Here is a 22,853-nt window from a genome sequence, read left to right as displayed (position 1 = left end):
CCAGTTGGTCAGACAGCTGCATGGTAGCCAGGTGTTTGGGTTCTCGCTCTGGTTAGCAGGTGTTAGAAGGAATGAGGTAAATGTTTCCTCCAACATCGTGGCGACCTGATGAATTGGCTCAGAAGGGTGCAGAGGCTTTCTAAAATAATAGAAACCTTCATCACAGAAATCTTCAAAGTCAAACAGAGCAAATCTTTTTGCTCCTCCATCACAGACGCTCCAAGGTTGGCTACAGACTCGTGAAGGCAGTGCAGCAGCTTTATTGGGCATCGGAGGGCGTGAGTGAGCTGGTGGTTTGCATCGTTCCAGGTCTCATGCTACAGCACAGAGAAGATGGAAAAAGTTTCTCTGTATGTGGAGCTGTTGGTCTGCAGAAGGCTCAGTTTAAATGCGTCACAGGTGTGATGTAAACCGTCACGCAGGAACAAATCCGTGAGTCAGACCTGAACCTGCTCAGGACCACATCCTGGAGCTCACTGAAGTGCTCTTCCTGTCCTCAGACCTCAGGGGAGCGTCTGAGTGGCTTCTTGCAGGAAATTCTCAAACTGACTGTCAGGAGCTGAAGTCTCTAAGCCCCGAGGAAAGGAGCCCCAGTCCTTCATTTATCCCCAGCTTGAACGCAGAGCCATGAACGCTGGGGAGGCGAGGAGCTTGTAATTCAGACACATCAGTAAAACAGGTGTGATGTTCACCAATCTGTCGGATCCTCTGCATTGCCGAGCATCTCTTTTTCTAAGTCCTTATCTCCTTTCCTTGATGTTTTCCATCATTTGGTGAGGTGCGTAAGGTAAAGAGATCAGAGGTCATTCAAACCATCGTCTTTATTCAAAATACAAAAAACATTTGATTATTTCTGATGTAAACAGACACAGGTCATACTGATTCTGGAGCTCAGGAGAGCAGGAAGGTTCAGGTGTATGGCATATTTTTCCAAGACTGAAACTACTAATTATTAAATTCTTATTTACTCACAGCCCAAAAGCAGACACCTGCAGTAGAAGTACCTGAAGTAGAGTCTGACTCTCTCAGGCCTGCTAAGACCTTTTAGACCTACCTGGTCTAAAAACAAAAACACACCTGGTGTGAGAATACTGCAACGGCCTTTATTGAAATCTGAACAAAGAAACCTCCCAGAAAGGTGTTGGCATGACAACAGAACAGGAAATACACCTGCAGACCTCCACCCGTTTGTCTCAAATGTTCAGTTTATGTACAGCTGCACCTTCCCTCCAGTCAGGGTTTCCTGCTGTTTGGGGGAGGGTGCAGTAAGCACTGTCTGTGTCGGGTCCAGGGCCCCTGATTCAGGGGCCGGTGGGATTCCAGGGTCCCTGGATGTTTTGGCTCTGCAGGAGCCTCTGCAACTCTTTGAACTGTGCCACCGTCTGATCCTTCACATCGGGGTTTGAGATCTGCAGCCGGATGCTGTCCGTGGACCAGCTCAGCTCTCCGGAGAACATCTCTGTCAGGATCCGGGCCACCACAGGAATCACCTGAGGACAAAAAACCCCCCACTGTGAGACATCCACAGGTGTCTGGAGCTCCATGAACATGAGGCAGTCAGGAGGTTGAAAGGTGACCTGGCTTCTGTGTCTGCATCTCACACAGTGAAACTTTATTCCTAACACTGGGTTAAAAACAGGAAGTGCACAGAGAGACAGGTGTGGAGGGAAAACTACACGCTTCGAGGGAATTATTCATGCATGTGTTTAGTCGCACACCCACAGACAGGTGACCAGGAGAGGCTACAGAACAGATATTCAACATTTTACTAAAGAATCGGGTTTGTGCTTTGGGCAGAAAAAATTGGATTCTTACATGTGCGCCATGTGTCAACAGCATGTAGAAAGCAAGACTATCATGTCATATTTGACCTCCAACCTCACATTTATGTTCACATCTGCATTTATGTATATGTTACCTCTTTAACAAAGTGCACAGAAACAGAAAGAGCTGCCGAGGTAACAAGAAATATACTGAAGTACAAAGGTGGAAAGTAACAAAGTACAAATACTTAGTTACTTTACTTAAGTAGAATTTCCAGGTATCTGTGGTGTCTGTGGGCCGGTGCAAGTGTGGGGAAGCATGAAGGCAGTGACGCTTTTTAAGTGGCAGCTAATTTCAAATGCAAGATTGTTAGTGAGTTTCCTTGCTAACAGCCTAGCTGCTGGACTTCTCAGGGAGAGAAGAGAATTAAGAGGTAACTTCAGTCAGAGGTGGAGGAAGAAGACAGAAGAGGAAGTACAAAGGGTATATTTAAAGGTGAGGCCTGCTCAGGGAGATTTAATGATTACATGTGATGTCATCATTTTAATCACATCTGATGAGTTTTCATATTGTGAAATGTGCTGCATAACAAATCAAGTAAATTAACTGTGTGTTATTCAAACATTGCATGAAGTGCAGATAAAAAGGTTAGCATGCTGATGTAATGTAGATTACATAAAGCGCAGCAGAGATTAATATGAAATTAAGCTGATGGCGCTGAGATCAACTCACTGAATTCCACCTTTGTACTAACGGATACAACTGTGAAACATCTGCTGACACCGTGTTCAGGTCAGCTGATCACAGCCTGCACTGTGAGCTGGGACTTGCCCCACGCTGAGCCCCCTTTACCTGTAACACATTTTCCTGTTCAGGTGTGGAGGCAAACTCAGCCTCTTCATGTAGGCAACATAAAATACCTTTTTTAGATTCTTTGTTTACATCACAGATTCAAGATGAGTGCATTCATGAGAAATAAATTTCAGATTTGAATAGTGTTTTTATTCTCATTTACTAATACTATGTTATTATTGTATTAATATAACACAGGCTCCTTTTACCTTTCCATAATAATAGCTGATAGAGATGTCCTAATCCTAACCTACTGAGTACACGTCACAGTGTGTACTTTTTCACTTTTACTTGAGTAAAGACGGTGAATCAGTTCTTCAACGTTTACTGCAGTATTTTTAAGTATCTGCACTTCAACTTAAGTACAGAATGTACTTTTACCACCTCTGCTGTAATGTACTAATATACAATAAGTTCAGGGAAATCATGTCCAGTTACTTATGAGCTGCTCCTGCATGTTTGTGTAATCAGAGTAAATTTGTCATGGAAACGTTGAGTTTTACTGCAGTACAAACTTCGTGAAGTATGTTTCAAACAACAAAGATGACAAATATTAGCACAAACCTGTTACCTGACAGCTTCATGCTAGCATCACATATATCAACAGAGCTAAAACTGACCCAACAGAGACCACACATAATAGAGGACACACTCTTGACCTACTGATCTCCAAGGGCTTGAGCATTTTAAAGGTTACTGTGTCTGATGTGGGCCTGTCTGATCATTACTGTGTTTTCTTTGATAGTAAAATTTCAGCGCACACAAATATGTCAACAGCAGTGATCACAAAACGGTGTATAACTGAAAACAGTAGTGAGATCTTTAACCAGGTCTTCCCCTTAACACCTGACCTGACCTGTCCAGAGGTTCAGTCAATGAGCTCGTCAATAGCTTCAATGCTAAAATGTTAAATGTTATGGACACTATTGCTCCCATTAAGGTGAAGGTTATCTCTGGAAGGAAAAAGTCTCCATGGAGAAACTCCACACTGGTGAAAAATGAAAAAAGAAAGTGTAGGAAAGCTTTTTTTTCTCCAGGTCATAATGAACCTGGAGAAAAAAAACTCCAGGTTCATTATGACATCTATAAAGAGAAACTTCACAATTATAATTTACAACTGAGGAGTGCAAGGAGGTCCTACTTCTCTGACATCATCACCAAAAACAGCCATAATGCTCGGGTCTTATTTTCTACAGTTGTCAGGCTAACAAACCCTCCTGTGTCAGTGGCAGCTGAACTTCATTCGATCATGGCCTGCAATGACTTCGCCAAATTCTTCACAGAAAAAATCCAAAAGATTAGACAAGCAATTGGTACATCAACAGCAGATTCAGGATATATACTGTGTCCACCGAAAAACTGTTTAAACACCATGAAACAGTTTCACCCTATTAACAGCAAAGACCTGGAGGACATCTTAGGTCAACTGAACTCCTCCTCCTGCTGTTTAGATGTCCTGCCAACAAGTTGTTTCAAAAAGGTCTCAAAGACTTTGGAGTCAGACCTGTTACAGATCGTCAACTTTTCTTTAATGTCAGGTGTGTTTCCAGAACCACTAAAAACTGCTGTAAATAACCTATACTGAAAAAGGACAATCTTGACAAGACACAAATGAACAACTACAGGCCGATCTCAAATCTCCCATTTTTAAGTAAGATCATTGAAAAAGCAGTTTCTCAACAGCTCAATTACTTCTTAACACAGAATAACTGCTATGATGCCTTCCAGTCAGGTTTTAGACAGAACCACAGCACTGAAACCGCTCTGACCAAAGTGTTTAATGACATATGTCTGAATACAGACAGTGGAAAAATGTCAGTCTTAGTTTTACTGGATCTCAGTGCAGCATTTGATACAGTTGACCACAACATATTACTCAAACGACTGGAGAACTGGGCAGGTCTTTCAGGAACTGTACTAAACTGGTTCAAAACATACTTAGAAAACAGGAAATACTTTGTATCAATGGGTAGCTTCACATCTGAGCAGACAAGTATCACATGTGGAGTTCCCCAAGGTTCCATTTTGGGACCCCTTCTGTTTAACATTTACATGCTCCCACTGGCACAGATTATAAAGAACAACAAAATAAACTATCATAGCTATGCAGATGACACACAAATATATATCACAATGTCACCAGGATACTGAGGCTCTGGACAGGCTCTTGGTAAATGCATTGAGGAAATCAATGACTGGTTGTGCCACAATTTTCTCCAGCTAAACAAAAACAAAACTGAAGTAATAGTCTTTGGTGCCAAAGAAAATCGATTACAGGTCACCAGAGAACTTCAATCTATACACCTAAAAACCACAAACCAGGCAAGAAATTTGGGTGTAGTGATGGATGCAAACCTAAACTTAGAAAAACACATTAATACAATAACAAAATCAGCTTACTATCACCTCAATAATATTTCAAGGATAAAAGATCTGGTGTCTCAACAGGACCTGGAAAAACTAGTCCATGCATTCATCTTTAGTAGGCTTGATTACTGTAACAGCATCTTTACAGGTCTACCTAAAAAATCAGTCAGACAACTACAGCTCATTCAGAACTCTGCTGCTCGAGTCCTCACTAAGACCAAAAACGTGGACCACATCAGTTCAGCTCTGAGGTCTTTACACTGGCTGCCTGTCCGTCAGAGGATAGACTTTAAAGTTCTGATGCTGGTCTATAAAGCTCTGAATGGTTTAGGACCAAAATACATCAGTGACCTCCTGACCCAGTATGAACCTTCCAGATCCCTCAGGTCATCTGGATCGGCTTTTTATCAGCTCCCAGAGTCAGAACCAAACACGGAGAAGCTGCATTCAGCTTTTATGCTCCATATATCTGGAAAAAAACTCCCAGAAAGCCTCCGATCAGCTGAAACACTCAGTTTATTTAAATCCAGGTTGAAGACTCACCTATTCTCAGCTGCATTTGAATAAAGCACCAAATCCGCACTGTTTTACTTTTAAGCTTAAATTTCAAAACTTACATTTTAACTACTGATTTTATCTACTATTCCTTTCTTTTTTTCTATTTTAAATCATGCTTTTTATTTGTTTTTGTTTTTTAATGTCTCTGTAAAGCACTTTGAATCACCTTGCTGTTGAATTGTGCCATATAAATAAACTTGCCTTGCCTTGCCTTTTCATTTCCAATGGGAGCTGACACTAATTATTTCCTGGCATCTGCAGGACTAAACTCTGACTCAGGTCATGTTGTTTAGTTAGGAGTTTGGAGACAGACAGGTTCTTTACAGCAACATCAGCCAATAGGAAGTACTGAGGCTGCTCAGGAGGAGGTAAGTGATGTAGTGAAGGTTAACTGGAGGTGGAGGGGTGGAGCTCATAAAGATTCTGGTTCTGACGTGTTCGGACCAAAGGCTTCTTCGTTTTTTTGCACTTGTTATAAAACCGTCAGCACTGCCACTCAGTTTAAGCTCTGCCCCCTCACCTGCACCATGATGAGCTTCTTCTCTTTGGGCTTATTGTCAGGCCAGTCCTCCCCAAAGCAGAAGTAGATCTCGAAGGGCGGCGGGTTCGGGGCTTCGCCTTTCTGAAACAGGATCAGTCCTGCGGACAGAAGCATGTCGGTTAGAACATATCAGGCAGCATGTCAACAAACCCGCACACCAAACTCACCTTGCAGGAAGTCGTTGAGGCTGAAGACCTTGATCTTCTTTTCTCTCTCCATGGGGTTGGATGGGCCGTGTTCTGGCATGCCCGGTCCAGACCAGAACACCTTACACTGGCAAAGGCGGACGGCGTAGATGTCCTGCTCACAGATCTCCAGGATCAGGCCGCGGTCCATCACGTCCAGCAAGGCCTCGGTGTAAAATCGCTGTTTCTCGTTCTGCATCTCTGATGTTCCCGGGAACAGCACCTGTTGGAGGTTGACAGGTCCGAACAGGTCCACCTGCTCTGGGGTCGGTCCCAGGTGTCCGTAGTACAGCCGGCAGCCCTGAGGGTTACTGACGATCAGAGAGCCCATTGTACGGCCCCGGTACTGGAACTTCAGGTCCAGATCTGTTACTATAGCAACACGAGATACAGGACCATTACTGTGCCAGTAGAGGGGGGACTTTTATGTATGTGTTATTATCGTAACAAGATTAATGAGATTATTTGGTGGCACCGCTCCTGACACGCAAACAGGATGCTGCACTGATGGTTACACTGAAGGGTGTCACAGACCCTGCCACGCCCTCACCTGCTTCACTGCAGGCAGGTGACGTGCAGATAAACCGTCACAGGATTTGCCGTGATATTCACCTTCAGTTTGCAGTGCTCACCTGTTAACGTTCAGTAGGGCTATGCGATATGACCAAATACATGGGATGATCATGTTATACTCGTTTATTTTGTGCTGTCACAAAACACAATGTTTACTGCAATGTTGTTTCATTGCCTTAGACGACAATTAGCAACAGTCACCACAGTAAAGCCACTAAAACAAATCGTTATCGGGACAAGAAATGACATTAGGGTATGAGATTTTGGTCATAAAGCACAGCCCTAATGTTCACCTGTGAATGCACAGGTGAACCTCATGGGTCTGTGAAGGTAACCCTGAGCTCTGCATTGTGGTGCTGTATTGTTAAAGTGTGACATCAGAGTTGGTTTGATGGTAAACTGTCTGAGCAGCACCACGTGTGGTAGCGTTTTAGCCTTGAATCTGTGACAGGAAACTGCATTAGAGGTCAAGACTCACGTGGGACGCTGCTCAGCAGGTCGTACTTGCAGGGCTGGTGGTTCTGAGGCTCTGCCTGGTTCTCGATGCCCACCATGCCGCTGGCCTCCATTAGGTCCGGCTGTGGTTGCACAGCGGCAGCGTTCAGATCCTGAAGTCCATTATGGAGGAAGTGTGCCTGACCCTGGAGGTCAGAGGTCATGGTGATGTCAGGAAGCAGAGGCACTGGGATATGCGGCGGTCCAAATGTCCCGTTAGGGGGTAGGCTGAACTGGTTCATCTCTGAGGGAGCCGGGAAGGAGGCAAAGGGGGCGGAGTCACTCAGCCTGGGATCTAAGGAGACATGGTATCATCACATCACATCAACAGCCACAGTGTTTCCATGGTGACACTGAGTCGCAGGTGTACTTACTGATGGAGAGGTCCATCAGGTTCGGCATCTGAAAGGATCAAAGTGTTTCAGTCAATCACGTGAAAACATGTCAGACTGTTTACATCATGTGATCGTTCTCACCTCCTCGTCATCGTCCTCAGCGCCGTCTGAAACACAAAACAGGGATCATCACTTCCTGTCACCATCGCACGACATCAGAAGGTTACAGTCGTGCAGGTGAAGCTCACCTGTGCTCCCGGGGTGCTCACACACTTCGTAGATCTTGTACGGCTGGACCGGCGTCTCTTTGGTGCCATCATACTTCAGCTGAAACTCGCGGCTTTTGTTCAGAGCACAGCGCAGATTTGCCTTCCACTTGGCAGGGTCGGGTTCATCTACTCCCTCCTGGTACTTCCCCGTCTCCAGAGCCCATGCCTAGGACACACAGACCAGGGCATAACTCACATGTGACAGATAGGACTCACCTGTGCTCAAGCTGAGAGATTGCCGTGCCAGCAGTTTCCCTTTGTTTCCAGTGTTTATCATAGGCAACGCTACTCAAAGTCAATAAACACTCAGACTGACACACAAAAGAGGAAGCAGTCAGCAGAGAAGGAGGAAGTGACATCATCACCAGTGGTCAAACTGAAGTTGTTCAAAAACTGTGAAACGAAACTCCGTTGGAAGAAGGAAGTCAAACGCCTACTTCCTCTTCACATGTCAAGAACCCGCTTGTAGTTTTTACTTTGGTTTGTCTGTGTGTGTGTCCGTGTATGCGTGTTTACTTGTATCTGTTTTTGTGTGTGTGTTTGTGCACATGTGTGCATCTGTCCGTCTGCGTGTGTTTGTATTTTTGTACATGTTTAGACATCTTGTGAGGACAGAAAAAATGGTATGCTGCTATACTTGTAGGGACTAACAATTACCTATGAGGACAAAATCCCTGTCACCATGTTGTATTAGTGACAGGGTTACAATTAGCTTATACTTAGGATTGGGCTGTGGGTTAGGATTCAGCATTCATTTTTGATGGTTGGGGTTAGGGAAAGCATTATGAAATGAGACGAGGTCCTCACCAAGATATGAAAACGAGTGTGCATTACTATTTTCTGTAAAAAAAAAAAGTTTTGAAACTTGAAGCATGATCACAGCAGATGCTATATCAGAGGTTGGAGGTCAGGTGTGAAGGGTTAACCTGACCTTGAAGATGGTGTTCTCCTCGTCTGACACGGGCGTGTGGCGCGTGGCGTGTTTCCAGGGGATCTGGAAGAGGCGGTGGTCCGCGCTGAGCCACTGCAGACCGGGGTACCTGCCGCTGTTCACCTGCGCCAGCAGCCAGGGCTTCAGGCGGACACGCCGGGGCTGGACGCTCATGCTGGGAGGACTGGGAGCGGGAGAGGATTCGCTCAGACCGCGGAAACGGTCCCTGAGCACGAGCTGCTTCTGACGCCTCGGAGCTTTGAATTGAAAACTGTAATAAGTGAATAATTATCGAGGAATTGGTTTCTGATCGAACTGTTTCACTCCGCGCGGGTTCACGAGCACAGATACCTGACTGCGTGTGCGCGCTGGGCGGATGGACTCACCTGGCCGGGTCCGGTCCTGGTTCAGAGTGTGCGCGCTGTGTTCCTCCTCTGCGGCTTGACGTCAGCAAACAAAGAAACAAAAACAAACAAACAGAGGGCGGCGGAGCGCTGAAGGGCCGGAGAAAAGTCCCAAGACAAACTCGTCCTCAGTCCGATCACATGACGTCAAGTTAACTTGAAGAAAAACTGCTTCCGGTGGCACATCAGCTCTCGACAAAATAAAAGCTTCTAACAAAACGCGATTAAAACATGTAGTGATCAATAATTAATTAGTAACCCTTTCAGTTAATTATTGAGCCGCTTCTATTTTACTCTTTTATTTAGTTTAAAGATGGAGTTTTTAAAAGTGTTTGAGGCTTTGCAGAAGTTATTTAAAAAACAGAAAGAGTCAAACTGATGCACAGTTACTTAAATAGCCATCCCCGAGGAACCCTAACCATGCGTCTGTTTGAGAGGAACCCGGACAGAACCACACCGCAACAAACACACATCCTGACAATTCTAAATGCTGAATGTTTTATTGTGAAGGTGTGTCAGGCGGCATCCGGTGAGTTACGCCTATCTTCAGGTAACTTTACGGACCTTGTTTTCTTTGGTAGTCTCCAGGATCCTCCCTTCCTCCTTCCGGAAACTTTAAACAAGCGTTTAGTTTTTGTTGACCTGTTTATCACAAACAATCAATATCCATTCAGAAAGAATTAATCAGAAATAAAACAATAAAGAGCACAACAGAAATATGACAGATACCAATGAAAAATATTAAATACAATGTGTTTTATTATCAGACATTATCAGTGCAGGTAATCAATACTGATCCGTTTTATAAATTTTTCTTTATGTGTTTAATATGCTTTTTTCTGCAACACGATGATGTCACAAGGACTACCGGTCATGTGATCTCTCACTGGAAACATGATAGCTGTTTTTAGTGTGAAGAAGAGCCAGGGAGAAGTGAGGAAGGTGAAGAGCTTGAGCTTCCACCTCGAGAGCTGCAGTAGGGGATGATGATTTATTTTTATTTTTTTTACAATCAAAAAAAGAAACTGATCAATAGTCCTGATTGATAAACATGAACACAAGACTGACTCCTCAGGTGACAGGTTAGGGTAAGGTAAAGGATGGATGGACAGACAAATGGATACCTGGATTGATGATGGCTGGATGGACGGACAGATGGCTGGGTTGATTTTACAAATGTGTCTGTAAAATCCTGATTTATTAAAGTCGGGATCTGATTATCAGAACAAAATTAATTAATCTTCTGGAAACAATAGAAAGACTGACATCATTAAAAGTTTGTTTTTATTTTTGAACTTTTTTCTCCACAAAAAGACACAAAAAACCCCCCAATAAGGCCGCCAGAAGAAAAAAAAAAGTGAATCACGAATATGACTAAAGTACAGTTTGGACTCCTGCTCTCTAATTGGCTGAATATGTGACTTGTTTCTTTCTGGTTTCTGATTGGTAGGGTTTGTACTCCAGTGGCGTCTCCTCTGATCAATCAGTCTTCATGTTTTCGTCTTTCTGAGGCATCCCAGTGTTGACTGCTGGTATGTCTTCACCATGAATACTTGCGGACTCAACTGGCAACCTCAGAGCCTCCCAGGTGTGATCTCCACCTTCATGTTTCTCTGCAACAGTAAACAGGTGTGATGATGATGATGTTGATGGAGGAGGAAGAGGGAGTCTGGTCCTGCTCTCTCCAGGCTCGCTGAGCTGTGATGATGATGGAGGAGGAAGCAGAGATGGCCTCCTGGTGTAAACTCCTTGTCTGCCATGAAAACTGCCAGACTGACGAGTAAAAGCTCTGCTGCCGTGTGACGACTCGTCCACAAAGACAGCTGGGCTGCTCACCTGAGAATCACACAGCACAGGTCAGAGTCTCTCACCTGAGTCAGACTGCGCATAAAGTCCTGCTATAAACAGGAGCTAAAGAGGAACCAAGATGTTAAATAGTAAAATCATGACATCAATGAAAGCTGTGTTTGAGGACTTCAGGATCTACTGTTCACCACATGACACGAGTATTGAAACCACAGGAAGCGACATCACATTCAGAATAACTCACCATGTGAAACCACAGTAACCTCTGCAGAGAGATGACACACATGACTCAGTCTAATATCTGAGACACCACAGATTTTATCATCTGAACCTGTGAGCTGAACAAACCTCAGAAACAGCAGTCTGAATATGTGAAGCTGCAGAAACGCTCTAGACAACAGTTTAACATCTCAGTCTGACTCATAGCTTCATGTTTCAGGTGGTTCAGCAGAATGAACACAGCATTTATTTCCTCATGAAATTTCAAATAAAAGACTATTCAAAGATTTCTAACCTGTGGTTTAATAAAACGGGTCAAAGAGGCAGCTGTCATAGGCTTCAACACCAACTCCATGAAAGGTGGATGGGTGGATGAAGAATTACATCACATTAGACCTTCATGCTCACTGTCCGGCTGGTGTGTGAAATTCAAACACCCCCTCAGGTGTGTTAAAGGTTTTACTTCGTACCACATTGGGATGTTTTCCGAAGGCGATGGCGGGGTGATCCTCAGGGTTCTGCACGCGTCTCCTATGGACAGTCCAAAGTAGCAAAAACACAATCGCAGACAGGAGCACGATGAGGATAAGCACAGCGATTCCTCCTGCCAGCGTGCTGTCCACGTCTCCAAACAACTGTTGCTCCTTGAACGCACTACTTGGCACTGAAACACAGAAGTTATTTCAGTAAAAGCATCATGGGAGCTGTGAATGTGTGTGTGTGTGTTTATCTAATAAAGGAAACAGATCAATGTCCTTCCTACTCATCAAAGAATTAGTGATCAGTTACCTTTGACCGCTCGCCTTCAGTCCCCTCTTGTAAGTAAGTAAGTAAGTAAAATTTTATTTATATAGCTCATTTCTAGATAAAAGATCACAAAGTGCTTCATAAGGTATAAAACAAAAACAGACAAAAGTTAACAAAATGCAATTCTAAAAAGATGTGTTTTTAGTCGTTTTTTAAAAGTGAGTCCGCAGATCTTAAGTTCTGAGGAAGAGAGTTCCACAGTCTGGCGACCACAGTGGCAAAAGCTCTGTCTCCCTTGGTTTTCAGCCTTGTATGCTGAATAACAAGTAGGCCCTGATCACAAGACCTCAGGGACCTACTGGGGACATAGGGCTGTAAAAGTTCAATGATGTAGGCTGGTGCTTGTCCTTGAAGAGCTTTAAATGTCAGAACCAGTATCTTAAAATGGACTCTGAAAGAGACTGAAATTTGTCAAATATATCATTATGTTTGTCTAAAACTGCTGTAAGCTGCTTAGCCACAGCCTTCTCTAATATCTTAGCAATTAACGGTATTTTTGAGATTGGTCTGTAATTGCTAGTGAGAGATGGGTCCAGCGTGGGGTTTTTTTTTTTTTTAACAGGGGGTGTATAGCAGCAGTTTTAAAATAAGCAGGGACTTTACCAGACCCCAGTGAGGTGTTAACTATGGTGAGCACACAGGGACCAATAGAGTGGAAGACATTTTTGAAATACGATGTCGAGTGAACAGGAGGATGCTTTCGTTGCATTAACTATTTTTACCAGCTCTGATAGTGAGATGGGTAAAAAGCTTCCTAAAATGACAGGCCGAGATGGTGTAGGAACTGACAATGCAGATGCTGGTGGGGACAATTTTTTCCTTACATTACTTATTTTTTCTAGAAAGAAAGAAAGAAATGTTTCACAGTCTTCATTAGAAGGAATAATAGCAGCAGGTGGAGCAGGAGTAACAATATCAGTGATAGTGTCAAATAACACCTTGTGTAATGTCACAGCTTCATGTTTGTAATATGTGTGTTTGTATGTTCATATTAACGCATGTTCTCAGGTTTCACGCTCACCTGCTTGGCCTCTCTGCAGGACTTCGATGTCCACTGAAGCTGACACTTCTTCTCCTGACTCTTCATCTCTGGCGATGACCTGCAGAGCGGGCATTAGAGCAGTGTTCACGGGTCAGCCTTAAGGTTAAAACCAAAAATCATCCAAAGTAATGATTAAAAACTGTTGTGTTTGTTTGATTTTTCTAGACCAACATTAAAGTGTTCAAAGAGCTGAAGGGGATTCACACTGTGAAGCTTTTAGTCCTGATCTTCATTCTCTCCTCCTGCTGATTCTGGTGTTTGGATCACTTCCACCTGAAAGATGTCTCACTGCAGCCCGAGGCCTTGTTATTTCACCGAGATTTTTTCTTACAAATCCAATCAAATTTATTTTTAGCTTTCTTTGAATACAGGGGGACTTTTCTTTCTTCAGCTTAGTTTGTTTCTGTAGAATCACACTAAAACTGAAAAACCGTACTGCAGTGAAAAAAAACTACTTTGCTGTCTTCCTATTGTCTCCTCATTGGTTGAGGCTCTGCTTTTTAACCATCTAAAGCCACACCTGTCACTGCCATCAGACAGGGGTTTTGCACCCTTTTTTTTTTTTTTTAAACATCTGCAACTCCCGTAACCCCCAAACCATTTGCTCAGTTGAAAGAATTCCAATGGTTCCTGAAAGCAGTGAGTCTGTGCTTTTCACTGATATTAGGGTCATTACTGTAATCTGCTAAGCATGGTGTCACAGCAGCTCCACAGAGACGTTTTTGCTGTTTGCTGTGTTCAGTTTTATTTGCCAAGATTTGGATGTGGCACCCTACCTGGGGCTACAATAATGACTCTAATATCACTGAAAAAGCACAGAGTTAATGTGCTCCAGGCCTCTGTTTCTAGTTTCACTGGATAAAAGTATTTATTCTCAGCCTCTTCAGCCTTTTATTCTGTGCAGCATGTCTTTAAGTTTTTAAAAACCTGTGGTGCAACTGCACCCTTTCCGCTCACTGGGTGCTGGACACCAAAAATTAAATGTCCCAGAGAAGAATCAGTGTGGATATGAAGCTGAGGTCCAGGACTTTTTCAGAGTAATCTAAACCAGGTAGCAGTAAGAGTTACTGAGGATCATCTCAGACCTCTGGGCTGACCTTGGTCTGTTTTCAGCATCTTCTTCCTGTCATATGGTGTCGTTTGTCTCTCAACATGAACTTTACTGATATCACTTTAGCAGATAGCAGATGTTCCTCCATCTTTCTGTGCTCATGAGTTTATATTAGCGTAACTACATCTCTGCAGTTAACCATCAGCTACACTTTCACTGATGTTCCAAACATGGCTGTTAGTTTCTTGCTTACTCCATATTTGAGGCACAGCTGTTTTATTTCAATCAGAACATGATGTATCATCGTGAGATATAAACTATCTAATTTCCTGATGTTAAACATTATTCTACCAAGCACACTGATCATTTTATTGGAGGTGAAGGAAACTGGACCTGGTAATGGTCACTGACCTCCTGCAGACACTGATACACACAAAGAAACCATTTAAAATAACTTCTGGTTCAGCTAATTCAAACCACATCCAACCAACCTGGGATTAAAGTTAACAAACTGAAAATCACCTGATTCCCATCTTACAGGTGAAGGTCAGGCCCATCAAGCCTCTACCCCTCATTATTGCTTATTTAGACTTCTGATATTATTTTAAGGTGGAAAAATTCCACCTATAAGACCATGGATCCCCCCTCTTAAAGAGACATTGAGTTGGTGCTAGCAGCGACAGCTAATCGTGATACCGGTGGTGACAGGTGTTTAACAGGTGAGTTGGTTTGATCTATGTCTAACTCACCTGTAGGATTTGTCTGTCAAAGGCGTGCAGTTGGTTTGTCTTGGCGATCAGAACCCCCTCCTTTGTGACTTGATACAATTCGGATGGAGGATGGAGCAAATAGTGGATATTTGGGTTCCTGCCCTGTGATTTGACAGTAGAGATGACTCACTGATAAGATTTAGGAAGTAACACAGGTAGTGTAGCATGTAAATGGTAAATGGCCTGCATTTGTATAGCGCTTTTCTAGTCCCTAAGGACCCCAAAGCACTTCACACTACATTCAGTCATTCACCCATTCACACACACACACACACTGGCGATGGCAAGCTACATTGTAGCCACAGCTGCCCTGGGGCGCACTGACAGAGGCGAGGCTGCCGGACACTGGCACCACCGGGCCCTCTGACCACCACCAGTAGGCAAACATGGGGTTAGTATCTTGCCCAAGGATATTTGGCATGCAGCCAGGAGACAGCCTGGAATCGAACTACCGACCTTCTGATTAGTGGCTGACCTGCTCTGCCCCCTGAGCTAAAGCCACCCCATGTGCCACCCCATGTGTTCTTACATCAGGGAAGTCACGGTCTGACACCTGGACCTGCAACACCTGGTTCCCATAGGTGGAGATGATGGAGGCAGGGCTAGAGCTCTGGATGATGAAACCTTTGTAAGTGGTTCTGTTGAAGGCCGGAGGAAATGCGTTCTCATAGAGAACTCTGACCAGAACTGACGCCACACTGTACTTCAACCTGTCATCCACCTGGCACACCTGTACAGGTGAGAGGGAAAGTAGATGTCTCACAGTTTTCAATTCAATTCAATTCAATTTTATTAATACAGCCCCAAATCACAACATCAGTCACCTCAAGGCACTTTATATTGTAAGGTAGACCCGACACTAATGCATAGAGAGTAAAACCGAACAATCATATGATAAGTGCTATGAGTTTGGCAACAGTGGGAAGGAAAAACTTCCTTTTAACAGGAAGAAACCTCCGGCAGAAGGGAGGGAGGGGCAGCCATCAGCAGTGACAGATAGGGGTGAGAGAAGGAAGACAGTATAAAAGACATACTGTGGCCAATTGTTTTGAATGAAGCGGAAAACAGGAAGGTATGTCGTTACCATGATTGTGAGCATGTAGTTTGTTGTCAGTCGTCGGTCATCTGCTGCTCTGGTTAACCTGATCTCACCTGTTGTGTTGTTGATTGTGAACCTGCCCTGATCATCACCTGTGGGTGAAGCAAACACACCTGTACACACATGTTTGTACATGAGTCTAATGGTGAGTGTGAGTGAGTCTGACCTGAGAGGATGGTGTAGGTGAGAGGAGCATTGATCCCTTTGTCTCCATCCTCTGCTGTGATTGGGCCAGGAGAAAAGTCCAGACCCACGTCCTGAAACAAACAAGCAAACAAAAAAAATACCTGCAGGTATGTGGACAGGTATAAAACTTGTTCCCTAAATGCTGGGACGCTAAAATCTAAATGACTTGAAAAGTATTGTTATAGTGAAAAACATCTCCAGAAACATTGAGCTGTTTTTATTGACATTTTACGGTCTGGTAATACTTTCAGAAGCCATTTTGTAAATAATTGCATCCACCTGGTTCCTCGGGTATTTACCTGGTGTTTCTGTGTGATGTTGGCCGTGTAGGTGGGATTCATGCAGACAGGCACACCTGGAGACACAGGTGTGCAGGGCAAGAAGTGAGGATACTGGTCATCACCATCCTCGATGTTGATGGTGAGAACAGCAGATGTGTTGAACTTGTCCACAGTGTTTGATTCCTGTCAGGTATGTAGAGGTGTGACATTATTTTCACTTTTCTGTGATAATTTGACGATCAGATATCACAGGGTTTGTTTTTTTGTTGAATAGTCTTGCATTCCTGCTGGTTAGAGTGTAATGTCCTGTGATGACTTCGCAGTAAAATAAAACCTCTGACCTCACCCTGATTACCTGGATGTATCACCAGTCTAAATGTTACCTGGGCCCACATGATGAGCTGCAGGTGAGTTCTCGTCTCATAGTCCAGAGGTTTGTTCAGAACTACCTTTCCAGTATTGGGCAGGTCGATCCTGAAGAACTGGGCATCTTGCTGCAGGCAGACAGATGACAGGTGAGATAATAAAGAGCTGCAGCTCATGGTCAAGCAGCAATTGGTGGGCGTTATTCTTACTGATGACGGGTCGAGGATGTAGCTGATCACGTCCCCATCTGCATCAACGGCCTTCACAGTGAAAACCACCGAGTTCACTGCTGTCAGCTACACACAAAACAATGAAAAATCCTGTTTACACAGGTGAGGAAACACCTGAGGCACCTGTTAAAACGATGTACATGTGATGGATGCTCATTGGCTGGTTAAGATGAAGGTAATTTTTCTGGTTGTACCTCACTGATGGTGAACGGCTGAATTGTCTCCAACAGGAAGTTTGGTTTGTTGTCATTTTCATTCAGAATCTCCACCAAAATCCTGTAGTTACCCTGAAACAGGTGCAGACTCACCTGAGCGATTCTGAGTCATCAAATGTATTTACCGCTCAGCACAGGACCTCCGATGACTTACCTGTATGATGTCATTTTCATAGCAAATTAGCTCTGCGATGAGCACTGATCCCTCCACCTGACAGACAGAGATCCAGCATGAGGTGAGACATTTTAAGATGTATTTCTGCTGCAGGTGAGAGGTGTTCAAGTGTACCTCTCGGTCGAGGACTCTGAACACTGAGGAGTTGAGTCTGATGGTCCGGCCCTCTAAGTAGAACCAGTTGGCGTTGAGTCCAGACAGACACAGGCGGATGGTGTTAGCTCGTGGACCTGCAGTGATGTTGATGCTGGAGATGAATTCACCTGTTGGACTATTCTCTCTGACTGAGGTGAAGATGTCGGAGCCCTCCCGACATAGGCTCGCTGAGGATGGAGCAGAGGATATCTGATGTGTCCGTGGCAGTGAGGACGATCAATAACTGATTATGATTTTATTGATCCGGTTCTGTTGTTATTTAAAGACAAACTTCTCAGGAGTGTCTGAAAGTAGAGAGCTACTTTTTTAGTCCTGATTAGGACTTCAGGATCTGTTTATCACATCACCTTAAACCAACCTTAGATTACTAGCCACATTTAACCAAATCATGCTGCACCGTATTTACCTCACATTCCCATTATTTTACTGTTACTGCCAATTACCCAAACAAGCACGTCTTAGGACTTGGAAGGAAGCCAGGATATCCAACAGAGCCCACACAGGCACAGGTAGATCATGCTCAAAAAACCCAAATCCAACATTGAGATTCAAACCGGGAACCTTCTTTGTAACTGCTGTACCACCGTGGACAAAAGGGCACTGACGATGGCAAAGTGCCTGATATCAGAGAAAAGCAGTTTTTAAATTGTCTTACCTATAACAACATTATAAGAAAGTCTGAGAGCCACCTGCCACAGCAGCAGCCTGCAGGACCTCAACATCTTCATCTTTGACCTCCTCCACCTGGTGACACAAAGTCAGTGAGCAGTATAGGTAAAGAGCATCAACCAAGTCAACCAACCAACAATCAACACAACCAGCCAAGTTTCTCAGGTAGGGAGGGCTAGAGCCTATCCCAGCTGTCTGAGGGTACACCAGGGGGGACTGTGGCAGGAAGTCAGAGTACATGCAAACTCCACACAGAAAGGCCCCAGTTGGTCAAATTGAACTTAGGATCTTCTTGCTGTCAGGCAACAAGTGTGGCTCAGTGGAATATTTTAAAAAAATCTATATATCTTGAAATATATTTGATATATGAAGTTATGACTGAGATGAAATGACCTCAGTCTCTACACCATTGTCTAACTGCTGTGGATTTCTCTCTAATATTGTTGTTTATCACCTTATAGTATAAAACATCTGGCTCAGCTCCAGTGAGGTGATTTGTTAGCCTGTTTGTGTGAGTTCTCAGATTCATTTCACTTGTTTCATAATCACTGTGTGAACGTAACATCTGAGCAGATTTTATTTATGAACTGGAAATACAAACTCAGAGGTCACAGTGTAGTCTGCTGTGTTCACATGTGACAAAAAGGTCCTGAGGTGGAACTCTGCAGTGGTCAAACAGAGCTGACCTCAGAGCGGTGAACAAACAAGACGTGACCAAACTGAAAATATGAGCCCTGAGCTCTGCCTTGGTCCACTAAAATGTCACATGATCATATTTTTTTATGACCTTCAGCTGCAGTTGTGGAGTCAAAACTGGATGAAACTCAAGCTGTGGTATTTTTTAAAATTCGGATCAGTGAGAGGAGGATCAGAGGCTGACACCGCTGCTCATATGTCTTTATCAGGTCATCACGACTTTATACGTGTTCAGCTGAAAATCATCACTGCACCTTATCCGGGTTTTATTTTGAAAGGCTCTGCTGTGTTCTCTCCATCTACATCAGGGATGCTCCTGCAGCCTCGAGGATGTGTAGAGTCTCATAAAAAAAACAGACTGAGGATGAAGGCCTATGATTGAAACCTCCTCCTCGAAGGTTTCCTGCTGGTGAACTTTGAAATCAGTTTCCTGCATCGGTCTCCTCAACCACGAGCTCAGCTTCCTTCTCTTCAGTCCCTGTGTGCTCAAACATAAACCTCACACCTCAGTTTGATTCAAGGTCCCATCACAGGCTGAAAAAGCTTGATCAAACTTGATGGAACAAAGTGTTTAATGTTCACCATACACGCACACACTCACGCACACTCACACACGCACAATCATGGTACACAACAGTAATTAAGTAACAGATAAAGTGACAGAAAAGTTCCTGATTTTTTGCAATCTGCTATAGAAATTTCTTTTTTTATCGTGATGGGTTCCCAGAACAAACATTTTCTGTAAATGAAAGAAAACTTCCTGTTACAGGGCAGTGCTATCAAAACCTGAAGCAACATTTCTTTGTTATGTAGAGAAACTGAAATGTGCCGCTGGAGTTGTACTTCTTTATCTTATATTCAGATGACTCAGGGATTAAATGTGCAGTTAAACATCTTTACGCTGACAGGAAGGCCAGTTTCACCGGTCTGACCCACCCCCACGTACGAGGCCCAGGATGTGAAAGAGTTTAACATCCCTGATCGAAAGTGTAAGAGAATAGAGGAATAAAATGACACAAATCACAAGGAGTAAAACAACACAGCCACACACACACGAACAGACAGAAGAGTTTTCACAGTCGTTGGTTCAGATCGCTGCGTGTTGGCCTGTGTTAACCCTTCACCTGCCACTTCACTTTTTCCTCTTACCAACTCTTCATCCTCACACAGACTCACCTCGCTCTCTTCTGCTGGCCTACAGTCGGCCGATGTCTCTCGACCTTGCTGCTGATTTCATCCTCATGTCATCACACATTCATGTTTTTGTGTTTCAGCCTTGATCTGTTGTTCTGCTTTGTCCCCAGAGAACAGAGCGCCCTGTCACTGTGTGTGTGTGTGTGTGTGTGTGTGTGTGTGTGAGAGAGAGAGAGAGAGAGAGAGAGAGAGCATTAGAGGCTTACCCGGCATTAATAAGCAGGATAAGTAGGCCAACATGCTGCAGGACTTTGAAGCAGCAGGATCCTGTTGGTTCCACCTGCTGCTGCTTTCAGAGCTTATTTCAAACACACAGAAGTAAAACATCCACATCCTCGGAGACGCTGTTTTTAGTCAGTATTTCCCGTCAGAGAGCCAATAAGCTCTCAGCCTGACTCCTTTAATATAAACCAAAGTTTTGTGTGTAGAAGAAGAAAATGTTTAATTAATGTGGTGTTACAGGAGGCTCTGAGTGGGGTGGGTACACAGACAAACACAGAGCCATAAATGAACACGTCCTGTTTCACAGGTCACATGACTGAACATGTCACATGACTATGAGTAACTGTCGCTGCCATCTGCAAGGATTCTAATCTTGGGTAGAGGTAACACCTTGTCACATGTCAGAAGTTCTTTTGTCTCATTGGTTGTGGCTGCTGTCACGTGTACAGTTTTCCTGACTGACGTTCATGAACATTCAGTTTCCTGTTCGTCATATCTGTCCAGGTTCTGGTAGTGTTGAAAGCCTGAAAAGGAGGCAATTTTTCTTCCTTTTCGTCTGGTGCCGTGTTTGATCCATTCGCTTCCACATCTGGAAAGTCTAAAACAGCTGTGATTCTTGCATTCAAGCCCTTTATTTTGGCAGGAATGAAGTCGGCTAGCTCAGGTGTGGGGATACTCTTAATGGACTTAATGAAACAGTCGCTAATGAGCATGCTCTTTGAATGGAGGCGAGCATGCTCTCATTAGTCAAATGACAGCAGTTTTATCGGGGAACCTGGATCAGGACTCTGAGGTCCACCCTCCTCCTCCTGTTTGGGCGGTCAGAGAACAGCTGGAGGAACCAATCAGAGTCAGTGACCTCTGATCCAAACATAGTTACAAACACATACACATCCATGTACGTGTCAGATGTTTGATCACTAATCACACTAAAAGAAAGCTTTAAGGCTGTAACCGTGGGGATGAGTGTAGTTTCACTGAGTGTATGGATAAAATGATTCCTGACCTGCACCTGCACACAAAAGAAGCCTAATCGGTTCTCTGTGCTTCGTCTGATTGTTTCTAAATCATTTATTGGTTCTTGCGGTCTGTAAACATGTGAGAGGGGCATCCTCGCAGCGGACTGATTTCACAGTAACCAATGATCAGCTGCTTTTGCCTACAGATGAGTCATTTCATTCAGACCTGACCCGCATGCCCTGAAATCAGAGGGTGGATGGCTGAGACGGCGACCCACCCTCTGCTCGTCTGTGCAGAGAGTTGAAAACAGTTATCTGTTAAAATATGATACTTTAAAAGATAAAGAGAAAAACAATCACCTGTGAATATTTTTTTTCGAAATTAATGTTTGTTTTGTTAACCTGTCAGTCAAGGACTTTTGTGGCAGTTTCAGGCATTAACATGCTATTCCACATCCAGACACTAGAGGGCGTTTATCATACAGGTGGTGTGTGAAGCAGAAAAATAACTCTTTGTATTGTGAAGCACATTGTGAACACTGCTCAATGTGTGTGTGCTGTTTCTGTTCTTTACCACGGGTTAGTAAATATGCATTAACATTATTGAAGACTAGAGAGATTACTTAATAAGCTTACTAAGTGGAAAACTTAGTAAAAGAAGTGGTATGTTATGAGAATTGTGTATGAATTGTGATTTTTTGCTGTAGCTTACTTGATGCTAATGCTAGCGGGCTTGGCTTAATGTAGAATAGTGTGTGTGTGTGTGTGTGTGTGTGTGTGTGTGTGTGTGTGTGTGTGTGTGTGTGTGTGTGTGTGTGTGTAAGTTAACCTAAACCAAACAAGAAACTGCTGAACTACTGCTGAGCTTTTCATACTATGTGGTATTTTTCTGGCTATGAGAACATTTTTGTACTTTAATGCCAGCTATTGAGTTAATGAACTTACTTTATCATTAATGGTGACTGCCTAGGTTCAACTCAGTAAGAGAGCCCCCCATTAAAAGGAGCATTGCACTTTATATAGTTTGTAGATTGCATTAAAACAGTAAGTTTAAATTATTTTTTGTCTGTATTTATTATGTTTAACAAATACAGTTAAAAAGGCAGATGGGAGGACAAGTGTGTTTATGTTAATTCAGTTTTTTAAAAGAATGTGTTTATTGTTGCACATTGTGGTTGTAATATTATTAATGGACTCAATAAGCCTTTTCATTGTGTTTTGTCAAAGTTGTGGAAATCCTAAGAGATTCATATAGTCTCTACCTCAGGAACACTATGACCATGTCTTACACTATTACCATGTCTTGTAAGTGGGACTGAAGTAGAAGGCCATTGGTTTACATTCAGTGTAGTGATACCTGCAGCCTGTTCATAGATACTGTTGATAGAAAACGTGTGTCATTTGGCAACATCTGCGCTCCTCAAACAGGGAGTAAT

At 43.6% G+C, this 22,853-nt stretch overlaps 2 protein-coding genes across 4 annotated transcripts; both read right to left on the bottom strand.

Moving 5' to 3' along the window:
- Positions 1 to 1,081: 1,081 nt before the first annotated feature.
- On the bottom strand, positions 1,082 to 9,411 carry irf5 (interferon regulatory factor 5). 2 transcript variants are annotated; one of them, XM_087830623.1, is made up of 9 exons: positions 9,257 to 9,411; positions 8,871 to 9,141; positions 7,919 to 8,105; positions 7,812 to 7,837; positions 7,710 to 7,737; positions 7,319 to 7,630; positions 6,250 to 6,639; positions 6,062 to 6,180; positions 1,082 to 1,490 (listed from the first exon to the last, which is right to left on the bottom strand). In XM_087830623.1, the coding sequence occupies exons 2-9, from the start codon at positions 9,042 to 9,044 to the stop codon at positions 1,302 to 1,304; spliced, it is 1,425 nt and encodes a 474-aa protein (XP_087686749.1). In that variant the 5' UTR covers positions 9,045 to 9,141; positions 9,257 to 9,411; the 3' UTR covers positions 1,082 to 1,301. The 2 variants fall into 2 exon arrangements, with proteins under 2 accessions (XP_087686749.1, XP_087686751.1); XM_087830625.1 differs by having other exon boundaries at positions 8,871 to 9,127.
- Positions 9,412 to 10,130: 719 nt separating this feature from the next.
- cdhr5-rs (cadherin-related family member 5, related sequence) lies at positions 10,131 to 20,334 on the bottom strand. Of its 2 annotated transcripts, XM_087830562.1 has the most exons (16): positions 20,219 to 20,334; positions 18,333 to 18,421; positions 17,636 to 17,844; positions 17,501 to 17,557; positions 17,326 to 17,418; positions 17,111 to 17,197; positions 16,919 to 17,029; positions 16,554 to 16,718; positions 16,235 to 16,325; positions 16,054 to 16,160; positions 15,499 to 15,699; positions 14,949 to 15,071; positions 13,128 to 13,206; positions 11,770 to 11,963; positions 11,325 to 11,345; positions 10,131 to 11,110 (listed from the first exon to the last, which is right to left on the bottom strand). In XM_087830562.1, the coding sequence occupies exons 2-16, from the start codon at positions 18,403 to 18,405 to the stop codon at positions 10,754 to 10,756; spliced, it is 1,968 nt and encodes a 655-aa protein (XP_087686688.1). In that variant the 5' UTR covers positions 18,406 to 18,421; positions 20,219 to 20,334; the 3' UTR covers positions 10,131 to 10,753. The 2 variants fall into 2 exon arrangements, with proteins under 2 accessions (XP_087686688.1, XP_087686689.1); XM_087830563.1 differs by lacking the exon at positions 11,325 to 11,345.
- Between the last annotated feature and the right edge of the window lie 2,519 nt (positions 20,335 to 22,853).

Source organism: Neolamprologus brichardi, chromosome 17 (genome assembly GCF_056152115.1).
Source record: "Neolamprologus brichardi isolate AB-2024 chromosome 17, ASM5615211v1, whole genome shotgun sequence".
NCBI classification, from domain to species: domain Eukaryota; kingdom Metazoa; phylum Chordata; class Actinopteri; order Cichliformes; family Cichlidae; genus Neolamprologus; species Neolamprologus brichardi.
The sequence above is the reverse complement of the archived record's forward strand: the minus strand, read 5'-3'. Positions and strand labels throughout refer to the sequence as shown.